General features: G+C 52.9%; 1 protein-coding gene across 3 annotated transcripts; it reads left to right on the forward strand.

The window, feature by feature from the left end:
* The first annotated feature begins 245 nt into the window (after nucleotides 1–245).
* On the forward strand, nucleotides 246–20,594 carry NYNRIN (NYN domain and retroviral integrase containing). Of its 3 annotated transcripts, none has more exons than XM_032179486.2 (9): nucleotides 246–468; nucleotides 612–826; nucleotides 9,144–9,802; nucleotides 9,927–11,483; nucleotides 12,360–12,490; nucleotides 12,638–12,734; nucleotides 14,267–14,368; nucleotides 14,587–14,688; nucleotides 15,870–20,594. In XM_032179486.2, exons 2-9 carry the CDS (start codon nucleotides 629–631, stop codon nucleotides 18,718–18,720), a joined length of 5,697 nt encoding a protein of 1,898 aa, XP_032035377.1. In that variant the 5' UTR covers nucleotides 246–468; nucleotides 612–628; the 3' UTR covers nucleotides 18,721–20,594. The 3 variants fall into 3 exon arrangements, with proteins under 3 accessions (XP_032035377.1, XP_032035380.1, XP_058285716.1); XM_032179489.2 differs by having other exon boundaries at nucleotides 9,624–9,802; nucleotides 15,870–19,490; XM_058429733.1 differs by lacking the exons at nucleotides 246–468; nucleotides 612–826 and adding an exon at nucleotides 1,326–1,363 and having other exon boundaries at nucleotides 15,870–19,490.
* Nucleotides 20,595–20,849: the final 255 nt, after the last annotated feature.

Raw genomic sequence — 20,849 nt, forward strand, 5'->3', positions numbered from 1 at the left:
GAGGCGGTTAGGGGTGGGGGGGAGGTGGGAGTAAAGGGGAGAGATCCCTGTTCCAAATCTCAAAAAAGGGTGCCGGAAAGCAATCCTCCCCTCCTTCCTCTTCCTCGTCTTTCCATTAGCAAGAGGGGAACGTGGAAGGAAACTAACTTTGACCCCTGGATTCTGGCTCTGGGCCCAAAACTTGGGTGGAAGGCAGAGGCCTCCGGGACCCTCCCCGCCCCCTCCTCCCCGCCCCGGCTCCCCCTCCCTCTTCTCCGCGCCCCTTTAAGCTATCCAGCAGACGCAGACACAGTTGATCCAGGAGGGGCTGGCGGAGTGCTGGAGGGGGAAGGCTGAGGGCGGAGGGAAGGGCGGCAGGAGCCCGACCGGTCCCACCCCTAGCTACAACCCCGGGCAGGAAGAGCTCGTCGCGGTAGCAGCGGTCGAAGGGGACCAAGCTCCAGAGGGCGGGCGCGCGAGCCGTGCCGGGTGGGTCCCGCCGCCTGGAGGAAGGAGGCCTTGCTGGGGGCGCGCCGCGGGGAGGAGGGGGCGTGGCTTAGGCGCCTGGGGCTGGGGGCTGGGGCGCCTGCCGCGCCGAGACCCGGGTGACACTATCGTCTCCTTCGTTCCAGGAGCGGGCGGGGCAGCCATGCTCCTGTCTGGGGGCGATCCTCCCGCGCAGGAATGGTTCATGGTGCAGACAAAATCGAAGCCTCGGGTGCAGCGGCAGCGGCTGCAAGTGCAGCGCATCTTTAGGGTCAAGCTGAACGCCTTCCAGAGCCGCCCGGACAACCCCTACTTCTGGCTACAGCTCGAGGGGCCCCGAGAGAACATGGGCAAAGCCAAGGTAAACAGCTTCTCCCCACCCCCACCCATCTCTTCCAGCCAGATCACTCTCTCCCCTTCCCCTGGGGAGATGGTGGTCCGCAGAGGCACCACCCACCCTGCCCCTGCTTGGATTTGGCAGTGTGGCAGGCAGGTACTGGGCCATCCTCCTGCTTCCCCAGATCAGCCTGCGCTCCTTCCATGCCCGCTTCTTCCCTCTGGTTCCTTCCTTTCCTGCCCCTCCCCTTCCCTACGTGTCACCTCTGTCCCTCAAGTGCACTGAGAGCACCTCCTCGGTGTGTGTCCCCCCATGAGACTTCCCTGGCCAGGGCCCCAGCATCCGCAGCCCCACTTTTCCATCTGAGGAGAAACTCAAGGCGCTGTATTTCTGTGACCTCTGCAACACACCTCTTTGTTCTCCACCGAGACTGAAAGACCCAGGTCCTTCTGTCTCCTTTTAAGTCTCCTTAAATCCTGGGCTGCCTCTTGGAGCCTGTGAGTACTAGGACTGGAGGCTTTAGAGATGCTTCTAGAGTGACACTGGCATTTTACTGATGAGGTACTGGTGGCCAGAGAGGGTAAGGGGCCTGGCTGAGTGCTCAGAGTCAGGTAGGTGAGGTGGTGGGGGTTGGACCAGAACTCAGGGCTCTGGGCTCCCTGCCCCACGCTCTTGATGCCACTCAGCTTCTTGCAGGAGTTCAGAGTGGGGTGCAGCCCTCTTCCCAGACTCCCACCCCTTGGAGATGGGTGGGAGTCTGGGAGGAGGGCTATGGGCTTTCAGATGAAAGGGCTTGCTATGTGGGGCTGGACCTTGGACAGGCCAGATCACAGCGCGCCTCTCTTGCAATCTCCCTGGCTTCTCTCACAAGCTTTTCCTCCCCTTGGGCCTGTCAGATTCCCCTGTCCCCCAAGGTTTACCTCTTCCCTTAGATTCCTTTATTTTACTTCTTCTTTGTAGGAATGCCACAGCCTCCCTCTGCCCCAGACCACCTTCCCCTTTAACACACACCTACTGCAGCTGGGTCTATACCTATATCTTCATTGGTCAAGGCCATGGGTGGGGAGGCCCAGAACTCCGCCAGCCAGCCTGGTAGGCAGGCAGGCTGGGAAGTTCCTCCCTCAACCCCTCTGTGGAGCTGCTGGGTCAGCAGTTTTTCCAATTTTGACAGAGATGCTAGGAGAGGGAAGGGGTGTCTTCCCAGAGAACAGATGTGCTGGAGGCCTTGAGAGGAAGACGTTTCAGAAGCCGGGGTAGGGTAGGCTAACAAGAGGAGTGTTTTGGGTTCTTTGGGTTCTTAATCTTTTTGTTACTTTGAAAGACAGCAGCTCACCCTCTTAGGGGACTCGCACTTTCTTTTTCTTTCTTTCATTTTTTTTTTTTGAGATGGAGTTTCACTCTGTTGCCCAGGCTGGAGTGCAGTGGCACAGTCTTGGCTCACTGCAACCTCCACCTCTGCCTCCTGTGTTCAAGTGATTCTCCTGCCTCAGCCTCCTGAGTGGCTGGGATTACAGGCATGTGCCACCATGCCCAGCTAATTTTTGTATTTTAGTAGAGATGAGGTTTCACCATGTTGGCCAGGTTGGTCTTGAACTCCCGGCCTCAGGTGATCCACCCGCCTCAGCCTCCCAAAGTGCTGGGATTACAGGCATGAACCACTGTGCCGGGCCAGGACTCACACTTTCGGAGGTACCCCCCCCCACCCCCTCCTTGCTCAAATCCTGGATTGGCTTCTCCAGGCCTATCTGCTCCGTCTCCCTCTGCTGCTTCAGGGTTCTTCAGGCCACAGATCTCACACTTCAGGCTCCCACTGTAGGCCCTGCTAAAGGAATCAGTGGCTCCCTTGATTCCTAGCCCTGTTCCTCCACTCCCCCTTTGTCTTCCCTTTGGGAAAGGCATTGTTGAAAAGTGGGAACCCAGTGTGAGGGGATTCTGGGTAGCTCCTTGCCTTATTGTACACAATGAGCATAAAGGAGACTTTCTTGGCAATTTGGAGAAGGAGGACAGGGAAGGTGGGGGGTGGTTAAAGTTTTGTCTCAGGGGTTAGGGGATCTGGGTTTGATATGCTGCCACCAAGTTACAACCAAGATAGGAAGGGTGTGGTGAGGAGAGTTTGAGACTGGGGTTTGCTACCTGTTAACTGGGTGACCAGATCAAATAATTTATCCTCTCTTGAGCCATTTTCCTCATCTATGGAGCAGACTATAATAATACCTGGTTCATGAAGAGTTTGTGACAGTCTGCTGAAATCATGCATGTTACAATACTTTTATAAAATGTGGAGAGCTATAGAGTATAGATGTTAGCTACTATTGTTTTCAACTAGCTGCATAACTTTGAGCAAGTCCTTTTCCCTCTCTGAGTCTCGATCTCCCTGTTTGTAAAGTGGAAGTCTTGGATTAAATGCTGTCTAAGGTCCAGCGATCTGACACATGAACATTTCCCAAGTGTAAGGATGTCTTGTGGTTCTCATAGGGAGGTAGCGTGGCTGGCCCCAATCTCAGCTGTAGGGACACAGAATCACGCACTTTGTTAATTGCCTACTGAACATAGGCCAACAGGCAGAGAGGACTCTGGGAGACCACAGGTTGCAGGACTGGGGGAGGGCTGATGGAGTGGGTGGCTTGTTGGCGTCTGAGGGGAGGAGGGGTCGAGAAGGATACAGGCTCATCAGAGAAGGGCCTGAGTGTGTTTCTATGTGGTTGGTTTCTCAGGAAAATCTCTGTGAAACTTGAGTGCTTTAAAATTGTTTTGTTGTGGTGGGATTAAAAAACATTGAAGACATTACTGTGAAACACATTCCCAGGCAGCAAAACAAACACTGGGGAGGCCTCTCTGAGGTGAAATCAGTGAGTGGAGAGGCGGGTTTTAGTAATGATCAGAAGAGGCCTGGGACAAGCCCTGCTCCGCCCTTCTCCCCTTTGGCAATGAGGCGAGGATGGGGTGGGCGGCAGAGAAGAGAGGTGACCACTGCGGGGGGTGATGGGGAGCCTAAAGGCAGTGGTAGTGGGCAAGAGTACCTTTTGGAGACTGGGTTCTGGAGCTCTGGGACAGGGTGTGGCCTGCTGACATCTGGCTTGGCTGTCAGATGGAAGTTGAACTATCTTTGCGCACACTAACTGTGAGCAGTACCCTGAGAGTTGGTTGTGGTCAGTGCCTGGAGTTGGCTCCTATGGACCCACTGTTAAAATTTCAGGAATTGTGCAAGCGAGTGGAAGAGTATTTACAGCCATGGTGGGAGTATTTATGCCACAGAAATTGGCAAATGCGACAAATCAAGTTTACCCCCCACCCCCAGCTGATTGTTAAACATTTACCAGGACACCTACTTGTGTTGTGGGCACTGAATACTTCTTTTTCTTTAAACTTAAATTTTCTTTTATCAAAGTAATACACATTTGAAAAGTCCAATTATTACCAAAAGGCTTAGAAGAGCACACAGTGTTTCCCTGCCCTGGCCTTCCCAATTCCTCCTTCAGTAACCGTCCCCACTGACAGTATTTGCTCTGGCATTTACGCATCTCCACATTTCTAAAAGAATATGTAGACACTGTTGTCTTTTAATTAATCAACGTTTGGTGTTATCTTTTTTTGGTCCCATTGTCGTATGTGAGGATTTGGCTCCCTTTCACGGCCAGCCCCTCTTCTCAAGATAGTTCTGTTTCAATTATCTGCTAAATCTACATTTAGCATTGCCTCATTATGCCTGTGCACATAGCGTTCACATCGAAGCACTGAAGTGTACTATGATTTTGTTTTCTTTCTTACTTTTTGGTTTCACTGAGGTCATTGAGGTTAAGCACTCCTTGTTTTTCAATTTGCCTTTCTTTGTACCTATTGTTAATTCTTATCACTTCCAGTAGCCTCTCAGTACAGTTTTCTACAAGGTCAGTCTATCAGTTCAAGGTGTTCTTTCGGTTCTAAATTTTTTCTTGGCGCCATCTCTCCTGTCTGGTCTGTTGCTTTCCAGGCTGACACAGCTGTCGTTCTTGGCATCCTTTGCCTTTTTTCTTTGCTAAATACTTATGTCCCGGACCTTGAAACTTTTTCTTTCTTGGGTTGATGGAACACATCCATCTGTAGCCTCAAGTTAAAAAGATGGTGCAGCAGCAAAGTGTATGCAGATGCCTGCTTTTCACATGCCTGTCTCTTGAGTCATACCCTCCAATCTGAACTAGTTGTCCCGTGTAATGACCATTGTCACCCTAAAACAGTGCCTGGCATGTAGTCAAGAATGATTTGTCGAATGGATGAATAAATTCTGATATTTCTCTTCACCGTCATCCTGGAGATGGTCTTTGCTTCTTTCCTATTTGGTTTGCTGGAAAACTGCTCTCCAGTGGCTTCCCGGGAAAGGTTTTACAGGAGGAAAAATGCTGAGGTTGCATGTCCACGTTGCATAGCCAAAGGATACTTGATTGATAGCTTGGCTGATATCAAATTATAAAAGGAAAATTATTTTCCTTCAGAAATGTGAGGGTTGTGCTCCATTTGGAGGAGCCTGAAGCTATTCTGGTCCCTGGTCATTTGTGTGAGATGTTTTTTTCTCTGGAAGTTGTCAGTTTTCCCCAGTGTTCTGCAGTCTCCCAGTGAGGCCCCTTTGTGTGGGTCTGTTTTCCTCCATTGTCAGGCACTTTTGTTGTACTTAGGGGGCCTTCTATCTGGACACTCATGTTCCTCAGATCCGGGAAATGTGGGGAAATATTTAGTAGATGATTTCCTCCCCTGTGCTATCTCTGTCCTCTCTTTCTGGAAGTCCTCTATTTTCTTATGTTTTCTCCTCTTTTTCAACTTTAACTTTTTGTTCTGCTTTCTGAAGATTTCCTTAATTTTATCTTTGAAGCCTTTTCTTGGGTCTTTCATTTCTGCCATCAAATTTTAATGTCTAGAAGTGACTTGTATTCTCTCTGTTAAAAAATAGTATCCTACGCTTTTTAAATAAAATTTGAAACGCATGTATTCTATTCTTGTTTAGTGCGTACCATATTCTTTGTTACCTCTCTGAGGAGAGAAATGATAGTAAGCTTTTTGAAGTTTTCTTCTCCCCACTAGTTTCTCTTCTTTCAGGTTGCTTTTTTTTTTTCCTGTGTGGTTTGTTCTCTGTGTTTCACATTAGAAGTTTTCCTCATAAGCCTGATAATCCTTGCATGATAAAGAGTGAAGGACAAAAAGCTGATTGGGAGTGGAGGCTGTGGGCAGGACTTGTTGATTTTGAGCTTGATTGTACAGAGATTTGCAGGTGCTGTCGGTTAGGGATCCCGTTTTGTGATCTTTAAGTCTTTGCTCTTGGGCTGGCCAGGTTTTCCAGAATGTATGCCTCTCTTCTGTGGCCTGGAGGGTCAGGGTCTGGCTGCCAAGCAAATCTCTGAGTGGGAAGAACGAGTTTCTCTGCGTTTAGCTTGCACCGTATACATCATTCTTTGGCCCTCCTTGCTCCCTCCATGTTTTTTGTGTGGTGCTCACACCTTTGATTATGCTGATCAACCTTGACTCCTAAGACCTTGTTTTGTACTCCCTGGAGAACAGCCCTCCAGTGAGCAGGAAGGTCCTTGCCAAGCCTGTGTGTGTGTGTGTGTGTGTGTGTGTGTTGGGAGTCGTTGGGCTCCCAGATCTAACTGCTCCTCAAAGAACCTGGTTTTTCATATTCCCCTTCACTTCCAATTCCAGAGTTTCTTGTTGTTGTTTTCTGAGCCTTTAGAGTATCCTGCAGTGTAAATTGGGGTGGTTCTGGAAAGTAGACAATAAATGATAACTGACTTATGAGAAAGGAGAACTCTAAGTTAGGTGTTAAGTAATAAAGCACCTTGACAAGTACAGAACAGTATTAAAATATGTCATATAAATGCTTTTATTTAACTTACAAGTTGACTAATGACCTGTGGGTATTGGACAATATATTCTTACAAATACAGTGCTCTTTTTCTGTGCCCTTTTCTATTCTTTCGTATCATCTTTCTACCTAGTTGTTAGTTGTTCCTGCCTCTTCTTCTCTACTTTTTCTCCTCTTGGAGGAAGAAGGTCTGGGTTGGCTTTAGGCAGGAAAGCTGTTCAGGTATTTTCAGGCTGTAAATGCCTGTTATTCCCTTATCTTCTCTCCTTCTGCAGTATAGACGGCATCACGGTGAAGACCCCCGACTGGGAAGCTAGAGTGCCTGGGTATCCCAGCCTACTAACTGTGTGATCTTGGACATATGGCCTTCCTTGCTCATCTAAAATGGGGATAATAGTGTTTTCTTAAAGGGCAGAGAAAGGAATAAATAAGATAATGTGTGCAAAGTGCCTGACACATAATAAGTTCTCACTAAATATTAGTTCAGATTTATTATTTTAAAAATTATCACAGTTCCTATATATTTCTTAATTTTAAAATATCAGGCCAGGCACGGTGGCTCACACCTGTAATCCCAGAACTTTAGGAGGCTGAGGCGGGTGGATCGCATGAGGCCAGGAGTTCAAGACCAGCCTGACCAACACGGCAAAACCCCATCTCTACTAAAAATACAAAAATTAGCCGGGCATGGTGGTGCACATCTGTAATCCCAGCTACTCGGGAGGCTAAGGCAGGAGAATTGCTTGAACCTAGGAGGCGGAGGCTGCAGTGAGCCGAGATCACTGCAGTGGAAAAATTCTGGTATCAGAGCCTCTAGCTGTGTCACTGTACTCCAGCCTGGGTGACAGAGTGAGACTTTGTCTCAAAAAATAAAATAAAATAAAATAAAATAAAATATTGAACAGTTGATGGAACCATAAATATTCTAAGATCTCTGCAGAAAGAGAAAGAAGCCACCCATAATCTTCTTCCCCAGCACATCTCTCCATTTTTCATGTTGTTTTCAGGTCATCGAAATGGGGGTGCATGGGGTGGGGAATATTTGTTAAGGTCTGAGACAGCCCACACCTGCTCAGATTTAACCTTGCTAGGCAGTGGGACCAGATGAGGTTGGGGTAGGAGGGATTGGCTTGGGATGTCCATCGGGTTTTGAGCAGGTTTTGAACTGATTGAAAAGGGGTTAGACATGTATTTCAGGCTCTGAGAAGAAGTTGCAGGTCTGTGGCCTCCTCCAGGTGGAAGAGGGACACGTAGGCCTGAGCAGGGAAGGATGACCCGGGGACTGAGCAGAGGCACCAGGGTGGTCTTCAGGATCGCTGTTGGAGATCCAAAATGGAGTATGGGACTGCCAGGGGAAAGCAGGAAGAGGGATGAGAAGGATGACTGTCAAAGAAAGGGGATGTGGAAGGGCATGGGGGCATATGAAGTCCACATGGGGTGGCTGATTGGAGCAAGAGCTCATGGGACCACACTGATGGAACTCAGCCAGAGCAGAGGAACCCCAACCTCGCCCACCCCAGCTACTGCTAAAGATGGCGAGTGTGTGCACTGTGAGCTCTGTGAACTCTAGGACTTGGTCTGCCCAGAAAGCCAGAGGTCTTCCTTCTGTTTAGCTATTGCATGTATATGCTGGTGCAGGGGTTCCCCTGGACACTGGCCCAGTGGCTTATCTCCTCCTTTGTCGCCTCTGGGCAACTGAGTTACTATGATTAGGGGTACACGTTGTGCTAGAGGTATTCTGGAGGGGGATGAAGCTCGAGTCTCACATGATTACCCTGTAGTCACTGTGGTCTGCCAGAGGAGGTGGAAAAAATTCTGGTATCAGAGCCTCTAGCCGTGTGCCCTTGGGCAAGCTGCATAGCTCTTCTCAGCCTGCACAATGGGAACAGGCTGTGCCAGGTGTCATCCTCAGTACTTTCTGCGTATTAATTCACTGAAGCTTCAGAGTGGCCCAATGAGGCAGGAACTATTACTGTTCTCATTTTACAGATGAGGAACTGCAGGCATGGGGGGCAGGCATGCTGTGTGAGGAATAACTTGCCGCAGGTTGCATAGTTCCTGGCTTATGGAGGGTGCTCAGTAGAGTGCAGCCACCTTCCCCCCAGCTGTCACACAATTCAGGAATGCCAGACTGGGACTAGACCTCAGGAGCATCCAGTTTAACCTTCCTTTTTCTCGGTGAAGAGACTTAGGTGCTGAGAAGGTGATAGATGCCCCACAATTAACCTAATCAGTTGAGGTCGAGTTGGAGCTGCAACCTGGGTTCTTTCCCTCCTCTCTCCCAGGCTTCCCTGTTCTGTTGGTGTTCCCTGGAAAGAAATGGGTGTGTGAGGGTGCAGGACCAGGGAGAGAGTGGCTGGCCATGGGGGAGTCATTTGGTTCATGGTGGATGGGGGGTGGTAGTGGTGGGGCCACATGGTTAGTGAGGGGCTGGCCTTTTGGGTGGCGAGGGCAGATCCAGGGCAGGCCCCTAATGGACTGATTTCATTGTGTTCTCCCCACTGTGCCCAGGAATACCTGAAGGGCCTGTGCAGCCCAGAGCTGTGGAAAGAGGTTCGCTACCCGCCCATCTTGCACTGTGCCTTCCTTGGGGCCCAAGGCCTCTTCCTGGACTGCCTTTGCTGGAGCACCCTGGCCTACCTGGTGCCTGGCCCCCCTGGCTCCCTGATGGTGGGCGGGCTGACTGAGTCTTTCATCATGACACAGAACTGGCTGGAGGAGCTGGTGGGGCGACTGCGCTGGGGTCCTGCCCCTCTGCTGACCCCCCGGGGGATCTGGGAGGCTGAGGTGACCCGGGCCTTTGGGGCCCTGGTCTGGATCCGTGGTGACCAGCATGCAGGGGACCTACTGCAGCTGCCCCCAGCGGTCCAGGAGCTGCTGCTGAGCCTGGTGCGGGATGCTGCAGGCAAGGAAGACATCATCGAGTGGCTCAGCCGCTTCGGCATCTCTGACTCCCACTCTGATCCGGAGGTTCTAATCTGCCCTCCCCAGCAGCAGAAGGAAGCCCCAGCCATGGTGTCCGTGGGAGAGAGTCCTGGACCCTTTGTGGACATGGGGACCTTCCAGAACAGGGGCCCAGAAAATTCAAAGAGATTGTCTAGCCTGGGAGCCACTGGGTCCCTGATCCCAGCCCAGAGCACACTGCAGGAGGCAGCAAACCAGCTGGTACGGTAAGTTCTGGAGAATGAACCTGGCTTCTCTGATCCTACCCCTGCTCCCCCACCCTAAGGAAATAGTAGTAGTTTGGGACCAAACTGGCCTTCCACCTTTTCAATGAACTTGGGCTTCCTCCAGGGTCGGTTCCAACAACCAAGATGGTATGGACAGTGCTCAAGAGGAAGGGCCAGTGCAAGCCACCAGCAGCCAGGACTCCACGAACCACACACAAGCCTTGTTGAAGCAAAGGCAGGTCCAGAGGATAGAAGATAAACTTCTCTTCCAACCTCCAGTATCAGCCCTGGGCGTGTGCCCACCCTGGAAGGCCTGGACCCCAGGGCCAGCCTTTGGGTCATTGTGGCCGGGGGCTATTGCTGCAACCTTCTGGAGGATCAATGAGCTGCATTCTCTACATCTGGCCTGGCTCCTTTCCCAGGCGTGCTTCAATTTCCCCTTCTGGCAGAGGCCTCTGGGCCCCATTCAGTTGAAGCTGCCAGGGCAGAATCCTTTGCCCTTAAATCTGGAGTGGAAGCAGAAGGAGCTGGCTCCTCTGCCCAGTTCAGAAAGCCCAGCTGGTAGACCAGATGGGGGGCTGGGAGGAGAAGCAGCCCTGCAGAATTGCCCAAGGCCAGAGATTCCCCCAAAAGTTACGAGTTTATTGGTGGTCCCCGGGAGCTCAGATGTAAAAGACAAAGTTAGCTCGGATCTCCCACAGATAGGGCCACGCTTGACCGCTACACCGCAAATACAGGCTGGAGGTGAGCCGGGGGATCAAGGGAGTATGCAGTTGGATTGTAAGGGACTGGAAGAGGGACCCCCTCCAGTGCTGCCAACAGGGCAAGGGAAGCCCGTGGCTCAAGGGGGGCTGACAGATCAGTCAGTACCTGGAGCTCAAACAGTGCCTGAAACTCTCAAAGTGCCCATGGCTGCAGCAGTGCCCAAAGCTGAAAATCCCCCCAGAACTCAAGTGCCACCTGCAGCTCCCAAAGTGCCTACATCCCGAATGATGCTGGCAGTGCACACAGAGCCTGAAGCTCCCGAAGTGCCTTTGACTCCAACAAAGCCAACAGCTCAATTGATGGCCACAGCTCAAAAAACAGTTGTGAATCAACCGGTGTTGGCAGCTCAAGTGGAACCCACAACTCCAAAAACTCCCCAGGCTCAGAAGACGCCTGTAGCAAAAACATCACCTGCAGGTCCCAAAACACCCAAAGCTCAAGCCGGGCCTGCAGCTACAGTTTCCAAAGCACCTGCAGCTTCCAAAGCACCTGCAGCTCCCAAAGTACCTGTGACCCCCAAAGTCTCCAGAGCTCCCAAAACACCTGCAGCTCAGAAGGTGTCCACGGATGCAGGGCAAACCTTGGATGTAGCCAAACTTCTGAGTGAGGTCCAGCCTACATCAAGAGCTAGTGTCTCCTTACCGAAGGGCCAGGGGCAGGCTGGAAGGCAGGGTCCCCAGCCCAGTGGCACCTTGGCCCTCAGCAGTAAGCACCAGTTTCAGATGGAGGGGCTCCTGGGGGCTTGGGAGGGGGCCCCAAGGCAGCCACCTCGCCACCTGCAAGCGAACAGCACAGTGACCAGCTTCCAGAGGTACCACGAGGCCCTGAATACACCCTTCGAGCTGAACCTGTCAGGGGAACCTGGAAACCAGGGGTTGCGGCGAGTGGTCATCGATGGCAGCAGTGTGGCCATGGTGTGAGTAGTCATGGACGTGGGGTGGGCTGGGGATGCTGTGGAGCTGGGGCAGGGCATCCCTGGCGGACAGAATGTGGGCATCCCTTCCCAACCTTCCTATGGGCGACATGGGGAAGAGAGGGGAAGGAAGTGGTCCATCCATGTTGAATGGCTCCTGCATGCCAGGCAGTGTGCATGGAATCCTCACAGCAGCCCTCAAGGGCAGGTTTCTGGTGTCCCTCTCTGATAGATGCTGAAGCAGGCTCAGAGGTGGGAAATCTTGCCCAAGATCCCTGAGCCAGCAAGGGGTTCAGCTGGCCTTTTGGCTCAGATGTGTCCACTGCCAAGGTCCATGCCCTTCCCAGGCCAGCTTTTCAACTTTTAGCCCAAACTTCAAGGCCCAGCACAGATTTCTAGTGTGAAGATTTTCCTGACCCTGCTGGCCCTTAGCGATTGCCCTTCCTGCACAGTACTTACTGCTGTAGAGGTGTTAGCATAAACATGTGCATGCCACATAATCTGCCACATGATAGAGTAGTTTCACCTGTGCAGAGCACACTCCCAGCACACTGTCGGTGGCCAGGGAATTTTTGTTTGCTTTAAGCCCTCAACTGAGCTCTCTGAGTGGAGGGGCTGCCTTCTTCCTCTTGCCCTCAGTGTCCCTACACACATATGTACACACAGGTACATGCACACACACACATGCGTGCACACACACACAGAGTTTCTGGCAGTGCCCCGCACCCAGTAGGTGCTCACAGAATGTCTGAGTATGGAGGGAAGGGGAGAGGGCATCATTGGTGTCCTTGGTGCCGGCATTGCTTGCTTGCTGCCCCAGGGCTGGCTCTGAGGGAGGAGTGGTGAGGCAGGGTCTTTCCTCGTCCCACGACCCCACAGGCACGGCCTCCAGCACTTCTTCTCCTGCCGAGGAATTGCCATGGCAGTGCAGTTTTTCTGGAACCGGGGACACCGAGAGGTCACTGTGTTTGTACCCACCTGGCAGCTGAAGAAGAACCGGAGGGTGAGAGGTGAGGTGTCCCCTGCCTGCCCAGCCTCCGCAGTGTCACCAGGCTTTCTTCTCTCTGCCTTGCTGCCCCCACCCTCTGCCACCCCAGAGTGCCCATTTCCACTTAGCCCTCCCTTGACCATTTCTGTCTTCTGCCTTTCGCCCCCAGAGAGCCACTTTCTGACGAAGCTACACTCGCTCAAGATGCTTTCAATCACGCCCTCCCAGCTTGAGAATGGCAAGAAGATCACCACCTACGATTATAGGTGTGCCAGTCCCCAGGCCTGCCCTCCTGGGCTCAGGGAGTTGGGCCCGGCTGGTGTGACAGGTGGAGTCCGGCCTGTCTTCTCTGGGGAAATGGAGGCAAACATGTTGGGGGTGCGGGTTGTGCAGAGGGTGGGGTGGAGCATGAGCCTCTGTCGGCAGAGGGATGGGCACATTGAGGAAAGGGCTCGAGGCTGGCTCTCCCCAAGCCCGGAGTTGTTCCTGACTTTGGGACTCTGGAGTCCGTCTGCCTTAGCTAACAGGCATTCTTCCCCCATGAACTGTGAACATCAGAGAGGTTCCCCAGGGTTTTGGGTGGCCGTTTTGGTTGAGGCTCATGTCTCCAGACTGCTTTAGTCTTTTCCTCCCTCGGAGCCCAGGCACTGGTGGAGGTCTGTGCATGGCTGATGTGGACGGAGCCCTGGGCAGGGCTCTGGAAAAGGAGAGCCCTGAATGCCTAAACCCCGAATGCTTGCCTGCTTGTCAATCCTAAGCGCCCACTCCTCAGCATGGCTGCAGGACCTCTGTGCTCAGGGGAAGCCTGTGACTCTGCCTCTCTTAGGGCAGGGAAGGCCCTGGCATAGTCACTGGTCCTGGATTGGAGTTGAGGCTGGGCAGACAGAGATCCTGGTTTCACATAGGCAACTCTCATGCCAGGCAGGGAGAAGTTCTGTTTCTCCCAAGACCTGGCACCCAACCAGGCCTGGGAAGGGCTGGGCGGAGAACCTCATGCATCCCTCCTTGTAGAGCTAGTCCCCTCCATCGAGTCTTTAAGTGCCTCTGAGTTCAGGCGTGGGTTTGACGCCTGCTTTTCTGCAGACCGTCCCTCTGCTGGGCCCTTGAAGAATAGCATGCTTTGGGGAGCCCGAATGGAAAGTTTCAGGGACTACTGAGAAGTAGGTAGCCTTTGCTTTCTTTCCTGGTCACAGCCCTCTTTAGAGGAGAGGTGATCCTTGGAAAAGTGGATTTGTTTATTCAGGTATGTGTGCTTATATGTGTTAGCGTATATATGTCTGTATGTCTTGGCATGTATACGAATATTATGCATTGGTGAAGCATTATAATGGAATATTTGTGTGTGTGCTGTGTGGCCGGCACTTACCTAGACACTTAAAAGCATTATCTCATTCAGTTTAATCCTCACAGCAACATGGGGTAGGTATTTTATCTCTGTTTTACAGATGCAAAAAATGGAAGCAGTAAATACACCTGTGTGAATGTGGACGAATGTGAGTTTCCGTGTCTGTGCATGTGTACGTATGTGCCTATGTGTATAACAGGGGTGTGTGTTTGTATATACAGCTGGGAGTGCGTGCATCCAAGGTCACCCTTGGATGACCCTGATCCCTATCAGTGATCTCACATGGCTGCATAGAGGAGGGGATGGGCTCGGGGGTCCTGGATTTCTGAGTAGGAAGGGCAGTGTCTTTGTCTGACACACCTCAATGTGAAGCTGCAAGTTCATTTTCCCAGATGACCCAGGAAGTGAGGGGGCTACTTACTGGGTCATTAGTGACTTCCCCTCTCCCTGCAGGTTCATGGTAAAGCTGGCAGAGGAGACAGATGGCATCATTGTCACCAATGAGCAGATTCACATCCTGATGAATAATTCCAAGAAACTGATGGTCAAAGATCGGTAAGATGGCTCCCCAGAGGCTTGAGCCATTCCTTCCCCTTGGATGTCAGGCAGCCCCTGGCATGGGAGAGATTAGGGCTGGAAGAGAGGCCTTGGAGTAGTGCCCACCAGCACCTGCCAGGATGTGGGTCTCAGCCCCATGGAGAAGCCAGGCGACAACAGGGTGTGGGTGGGTCAAGGGCTCACAGTGACTGTGCCTCTTCTTCCCCTGGGCCCAGCTTGCTGCCTTTCACCTTTGCGGGGAATCTCTTCATGGTGCCTGATGACCCCCTGGGCCGTGATGGCCCCACCTTGGATGAGTTTCTGAAGAAGCCAAACAGGTAATAGGTCAGGCCTCCACAGCCTCCCAGGCCCTCCTGGGGCTGATCAGAAACTTCCCCTTAGTGTTGGCCAACATCTAGTGCGTAATTATGATCAGAGTGAGTGATCTGACTTTTTCATGTCTTTATACTTGTGCCACATGTTTATGTGTTCATAAACCACTTACAGTAGGTTTTAATACATACATGAAAGCACATATGTAGAGTGTAGTTTTAACATTCTATATGCATCCTTCCAAACTGGCATTTGTGCTCAATGATTTATTAGTTTTTTCAGATGTATCCTATGCTAATTCATGTAGCTCTGTTTAATGGTCATATAGTATTCCATTACATGAGTACCCAATAGATTTTTCTGTTTTCTTGTTGAGGGCCATTTGACCACTTCCATTATATGCTGTTGGGTCCAAGGCTGCAGTGAACAGCCTTGCTCTTATTCTTTGTATCCAAGGGAAGCTGTGTCTAGAATATTCACCAAGTAGGATTTTCTTCTATGTTCATTGTCTCATTCGATCCTCACAACTTGAGTTATACATAAATGACCACTGTCCTCATTTTATAGATGAGGAATCTGTGACTCAAGTGACTTTTCCAAGGTCACATTGCTGGTGCCAGCAAAATTGGTTTGCAGTAACTTGGATCCTCTGCTGCCCACCTGCCAGTTCCCTAGGCCCAGCAGAGGACCTTGGTCAGGATCTTCTGGGCAGAGCACTGCTTCCTGGGGCCAGATCCCCCAGTCTCACCTTGCCAGTTTGGAAAAAAGTGATGTGGATGAGGTTTGTCTGCTGTGTCCTCACAAGTTCCTTGTCAGGCTCTCCTTCGCTTTGGTGACACTGCCCCCTTTTTCCAGGATTGCTCATCCTGGGTTAGGCTGGAAGCCGCCAGTCATCTCTTATCAAACCGTTGGCTTACAGCTAGTTTAAATGTTAGTTGGTCAGTGAAGTTTTGATTGGATGAGCCTTCAAGACACAAATGAACCTCTAATACTGGAGGTCTGGCCCATGCATGAGGTAGAGGAAGTATTTATAGGCAGGGGCCCAATTGTGCCTCTGCCATGCAAGTTGTTGGCACTTGGCCCAGCCTCAGGACACTTTGGAATGGGGTTTCCACAGAGGCGCTTTCCCTTTGGAGGAATGCTCAGGATGGGGCTGCCTTTCCCTCTTCCATCTGTTTTGGTGTAGGTTGGACACTGACATTGGCAACTTCCTGAAGGTGTGGAAGACCCTTCCTCCCAGCTCAGCCAGTATCACTGAGTTGAGTGATGACGCTGACTCTGGGTCCCTGGAGAGTCTGCCGAATATGGAAGAAGTCAGCGAAGAGAAGGAGGAGAGGCAGGATGAGGAGCAGAGACAGGGGCAGGGCACACAGAAGGCGGCTGAGGAGGACGACCTTGACTCTTCGCTGGCGTCAGTGTTCAGGGTGGAGTGCCCGTCCCTTTCGGAGGAGATCCTGCGGTGCCTCAGCCTCCATGATCCCCCCGATGGGGCCCTGGACATCGACCTCCTGCCGGGGGCAGCTTCTCCCTACCTGGGCATCCCCTGGGATGGAAAGGCTCCCTGCCAGCAGGTTCTTGCCCACCTGGCCCAGCTCACCATCCCCAGCAACTTCACCGCGCTCTCCTTCTTCGTGGGCTTCATGGACTCCCACAGGGATGCCATCCCTGACTATGAAGCCCTTGTGGGCCCCCTGCACAGCCTCCTCAAGCAGAAGCCTGACTGGCAATGGGACCAGGAGCACGAGGAGGCCTTCCTGGCCCTGAAGCGAGCCCTGGTGTCTGCCCTCTGCCTGATGGCCCCCAACTCCCAGCTGCCCTTCCGCCTCGAGGTGACTGTGAGCCACGTGGCCCTGACAGCCATCCTCCATCAGGAGCACTCAGGGAGGAAGCACCCCATAGCCTATACCTCAAAACCCCTCCTCCCTGACGAGGAGAGCCAGGGCCCCCAGTCAGGGGGAGACAGCCCCTATGCCGTGGCCTGGGCCCTCAAGCATTTTTCCCGCTGCATTGGAGACACCCCGGTGGTCCTGGACCTTTCCTATGCCTCCCGGACCACTGCAGACCCTGAGGTGCGGGAGGGCCGCAGGGTTTCCAAAGCTTGGTTGATCCGATGGTCCCTCTTGGTTCAGGACAAAGGCAAGAGGGCCCTGGAATTGGCCCTCCTCCAGGGCCTGCTGGGGGAGAACCGCCTGCTGACCCCCGCGGCCTCCATGCCTCGCTTCTTCCAGGTTCTGCCGCCTTTCTCTGACCTGTCCACGTTCGTCTGCATCCACATGTCGGGCTACTGCTTCTACCGTGAGGATGAGTGGTGTGCTGGCTTTGGTCTCTATGTTCTATCGCCCACCAGTCCCCCTGTCTCCCTTTCCTTCTCCTGCTCCCCTTACACGCCAACCTATGCCCACCTGGCAGCCGTGGCCTGCGGCCTGGAGCGCTTTGGCCAGTCCCCACTCCCAGTGGTTTTCCTCACTCACTGCAACTGGATCTTCAGCCTCCTGTGGGAGCTCCTGCCCCTCTGGAGGGCTCGGGGCTTCCTCTCCTCTGATGGAGCTCCACTCCCTCACCCAAGCCTGCTCTCCTACATCATATCCCTCACCTCTGGCCTCTCATCCCTTCCGTTTATCTACCGAACCTCCTACCGGGGCTCTCTGTTTGCTGTGACAGTGGACACCCTGGCCAAGCAGGGTGCCCAGGGGGGTGGGCAGTGGTGGAGTTTGCCAAAGGATGTGCCAGCCCCTACAGTGAGTCCCCATGCCATGGGCAAGAGGCCCAATTTGCTGGCATTACAGCTGAGTGACAGCACCCTGGCCGATATCATTGCCAGGCTGCAGGCTGGGCAGAAACTGTCCGGCTCCTCGCCGTTTAGTTCTGCCTTTAACTCACTCAGCCTTGACAAGGAGAGTGGCCTGCTTATGTTCAAGGGAGATAAGAAGCCCAGGGTCTGGGTAGTCCCAACGCAACTCCGGAGGGATCTGATTTTCTCTGTGCATGACATTCCCTTGGGGGCCCACCAGAGGCCCGAAGAGACCTACAAGAAGTTGCGTTTGCTGGGGTGGTGGCCCGGGATGCAGGAGCATGTGAAAGATTATTGCAGGAGCTGCTTGTTCTGCATCCCCCGAAATCTCATAGGCAGCGAGTTGAAGGTTATTGAGTCCCCATGGCCCCTCAGGTCGACCGCCCCCTGGTCGAACCTGCAGATCGAGGTGGTGGGCCCGGTCACCATAAGTGAGGAGGGCCATAAGCATGTGCTTATTGTGGCTGACCCGAACACCAGGTGGGTGGAGGCATTCCCCCTGAAGCCCTACACACACACGGCTGTGGCCCAGGTGCTGCTTCAGCATGTGTTTGCAAGGTGGGGTGTTCCTGTGAGGCTGGAGGCAGCCCAGGGGCCCCAGTTTGCCCGGCACGTCCTTGTAAGCTGTGGGCTGGCCCTGGGAGCCCAGGTGGCCTCCCTGAGTAGGGACCTCCAGTTCCCCTGCCTAACGAGCTCAGGGGCCTACTGGGAATTCAAGAGGGCCCTCAAGGAGTTCATCTTCCTGCATGGGAAGAAGTGGGCGGCCTCCCTGCCCTTGCTGCACCTGGCCTTCAGGGCTTCCTCCACTGATGCCACACCGTTCAAGGTCCTGACCGGGGGTGAGTCAAGGCTCACGGAGCCCCTGTGGTGGGAGATGAGCAGCGCAAACATTGAAGGGCTCAAGATGGACGTCTTCCTGCTACAGCTGGTGGGGGAGCTGCTGGAGCTCCACTGGAGGGTGGCTGACAAGGCGAGTGAAAAGGCCGAGAACAGGCGTTTCAAGCGGGAGAGCCAGGAGAAGGAGTGGAATGTGGGTGACCAGGTCCTCTTGCTGTCCCTCCCCAGGAATGGCAGCAGTGCCAAATGGGTGGGTCCCTTCTATATCGGGGACCGGCTGAGCCTGTCACTCTATAGGATATGGGGCTTCCCAACCCCAGAGAAGCTGGGGTGCATCTATCCCAGCAGTCTGATGAAGGCCTTTGCCAAGAGTGGCACCCCCCTGTCCTTCAAGGTCTTGGAGCAGTGAGCGGGAGCAGCGGGGGTGCCCCCTGCCCCAGGGCTGTGGGTTTCTGCTGCTAGGCCTCCCCCTGTCCCAGCAGTGCTCTCAGCCCACTAGGGCCCTCAGTTGTGCCTTTTGTAGAGAAGTTGCTTCATAAAGCTTTGCTGAATTGCCTTGAACTAGGGACCAGCATCCCCATGGAAACATCCCCAGTCTGGGGTACTTGGAGAATTTGCCCAAGGCTGTCAGATATGGGTCCCTGGCAGTTTTACACTGGGAAATAGAGTGCTCCCCTAGGATATACCAGGCTCAGTGTCTTTTCCCCAAGTATCCTCTTTCCCCTTCACATGTAGGTGTGTGGTGGTGTGCACACACACACTCACGCCAGAATCTTACTATCTTGGCCATGAAACTGTGGCTGCGGACCTCGGAATTGGAACCACAGTCCTTTCCCATACAGAAACCCCAAATGTGGGCTTCTCCCTCCAATCTGTTCTTCTGGGGACCCTTTGCCCTTAGAGCTGTCACAGATGACAAACCTTGGCAGGCTGTGGGGAGGCCGCTGCCTCCTAGCCTCACAGTCAGCTTTCTTAAGCCAGGTGTGGCCTGCACAGCTGTCAGGGCAGGGCTGGCCATCCTCCCAGGCCTCCAGGGCAGTGTCTTGGAGTGGGAGGATGGCCAGCCACAAGCCACTGGCTTGTCAGCACGGGAAGGGCAAGGGGGAAATGGGTTCGCCTACCTCATTTGACTCCAGCAAATGGAGACAATTCCTGACCCCTGCTTTGATGGTGTTGACTCCACAGGAATCAAGGATCTTGATGCCAAGTGTGGCATCTCTACCTGAAGAGCTGCTTCTGTTAGACCCAGGGGCCCCGGCCTCTGTTTTAAGGGGGGAGGGCATCTGCAACAAGAGTGGCACACGGCGAAGTGCTGGCATGGCTCTACCTCCCAACCCCTCCCAACCCCATCCCAAAGTCTACAGCCCTCTGCTCCTTCTACCTCCACTGTACCCTGCATCCCAGACCCTACAGATTGTGTGATTGCTTCATCTGTATCACCCCCCTCCCCCCGAGTCCTGTGGACCTGCCTTCTGTGTAGAGCAAAACCCAGGCTCCCTCACAGCCATTCTTTGCAGAGAGCACCCTTGCAGTGAGCGTGAGTTCCTTGCAGGTGTGTGCGTGTACACTCACCCTCTGAATTGCTGCCGCTGCCAAGGAAGTGGGCTCCAGGTGAAGGCCAGTGCCACGTCACTCTGGCTGGCCTTCTGAGTAGTTTCATTTCTCCAGAAGCTGAGCCAGTCTCCTGGTCTAGCACAGGTTGCCAGAACGCTTGGCATTGCAGAGTGCTAGAGCCAGTGGAGAACTTGCCAACTTGATTGTTATACAGCAGAGGAAAGAGGATCACAGAGGGAAAGTGATTCACCCAAAGTCACACAGTGAGTTCATGGCTGAGCTGAGACCAGGATTAAGCTTCCTGACTCCCAGTTCACCATGAAAAGGGTTCTGGCAACAGGTTCAAGCTGGAGAATCCTTCAAAATCCTACACCCACATTCTCTCCAACTCTTCATCTCCCTAATCCTCCAGACAAACTACCTGGATGTTGCCCTTAAACCATTTCTAGCTGTTAACCCTGTCCAGAAAAATGATTGAGTGATAGCTGAGAAGTGGAAAGTGTGGGATTTTTGGCAGGTGCTCTCTTTCCTCCGCCCCCCACGCCATTCTTTCTCTTCCTCCTCTCTGTAATGGTATGTCCAGCCTCACTCTCCCTCCCTGGTGCTGTATGCGTTCCCCCTGTTAGCTACATTTATGATCACATACCCTTCTTTTAAGTGAATTTTTTTTCATTTGATTTGTCAATAAACGAATCAAACTGGAGCTGATGTCCAGTTCTTTGTTTAGCTTCAGTCTCAATTGTGGGAATGAGAAGTGTGGGGCAGTCATGGGGTATGGCTGCTATATGTTTCCCAGATAGACTTGCAGATTTGAAGAAAAGTACCTTTTCCAGATCATCTGCCCCAAGCTCTTACTGTACAGATGAGGAGAGCAGGGCCCAGAGGGCGATATGCTTAAGGCTCCATAGCTGCTTCATGGCGGGCTGGAAGGAGACTCCCACCTCTGGGTTCCCAAGCTGGTACCCTTGGCAGTTAATGTCTTGG

Source organism: Hylobates moloch, unplaced genomic scaffold (genome assembly GCF_009828535.3).
Source record: "Hylobates moloch isolate HMO894 unplaced genomic scaffold, HMol_V3 SCAFFOLD_16, whole genome shotgun sequence".
Taxonomy (NCBI): domain Eukaryota; kingdom Metazoa; phylum Chordata; class Mammalia; order Primates; family Hylobatidae; genus Hylobates; species Hylobates moloch.

What these genes read in the sequence shown, in the direction of transcription:
- NYNRIN (XM_032179486.2), top strand. Translation starts at nt 629, where the DNA reads ATGCTCCTGTCTGGGGGCGATCCTCCCGCGCAGGAATGGTTCATGGTG. An exon ending in GAAGAACCGGAGGGTGAGAG is followed by an intron (nt 12,491 to 12,637) that starts GTGAGGTGTCCC and finishes TTTCGCCCCCAG; the next exon opens with AGAGCCACTTTCTGACGAAG. An exon ending in TTTCTGAAGAAGCCAAACAG is followed by an intron (nt 14,689 to 15,869) that starts GTAATAGGTCAG and finishes GTTTTGGTGTAG; the next exon opens with GTTGGACACTGACATTGGCA.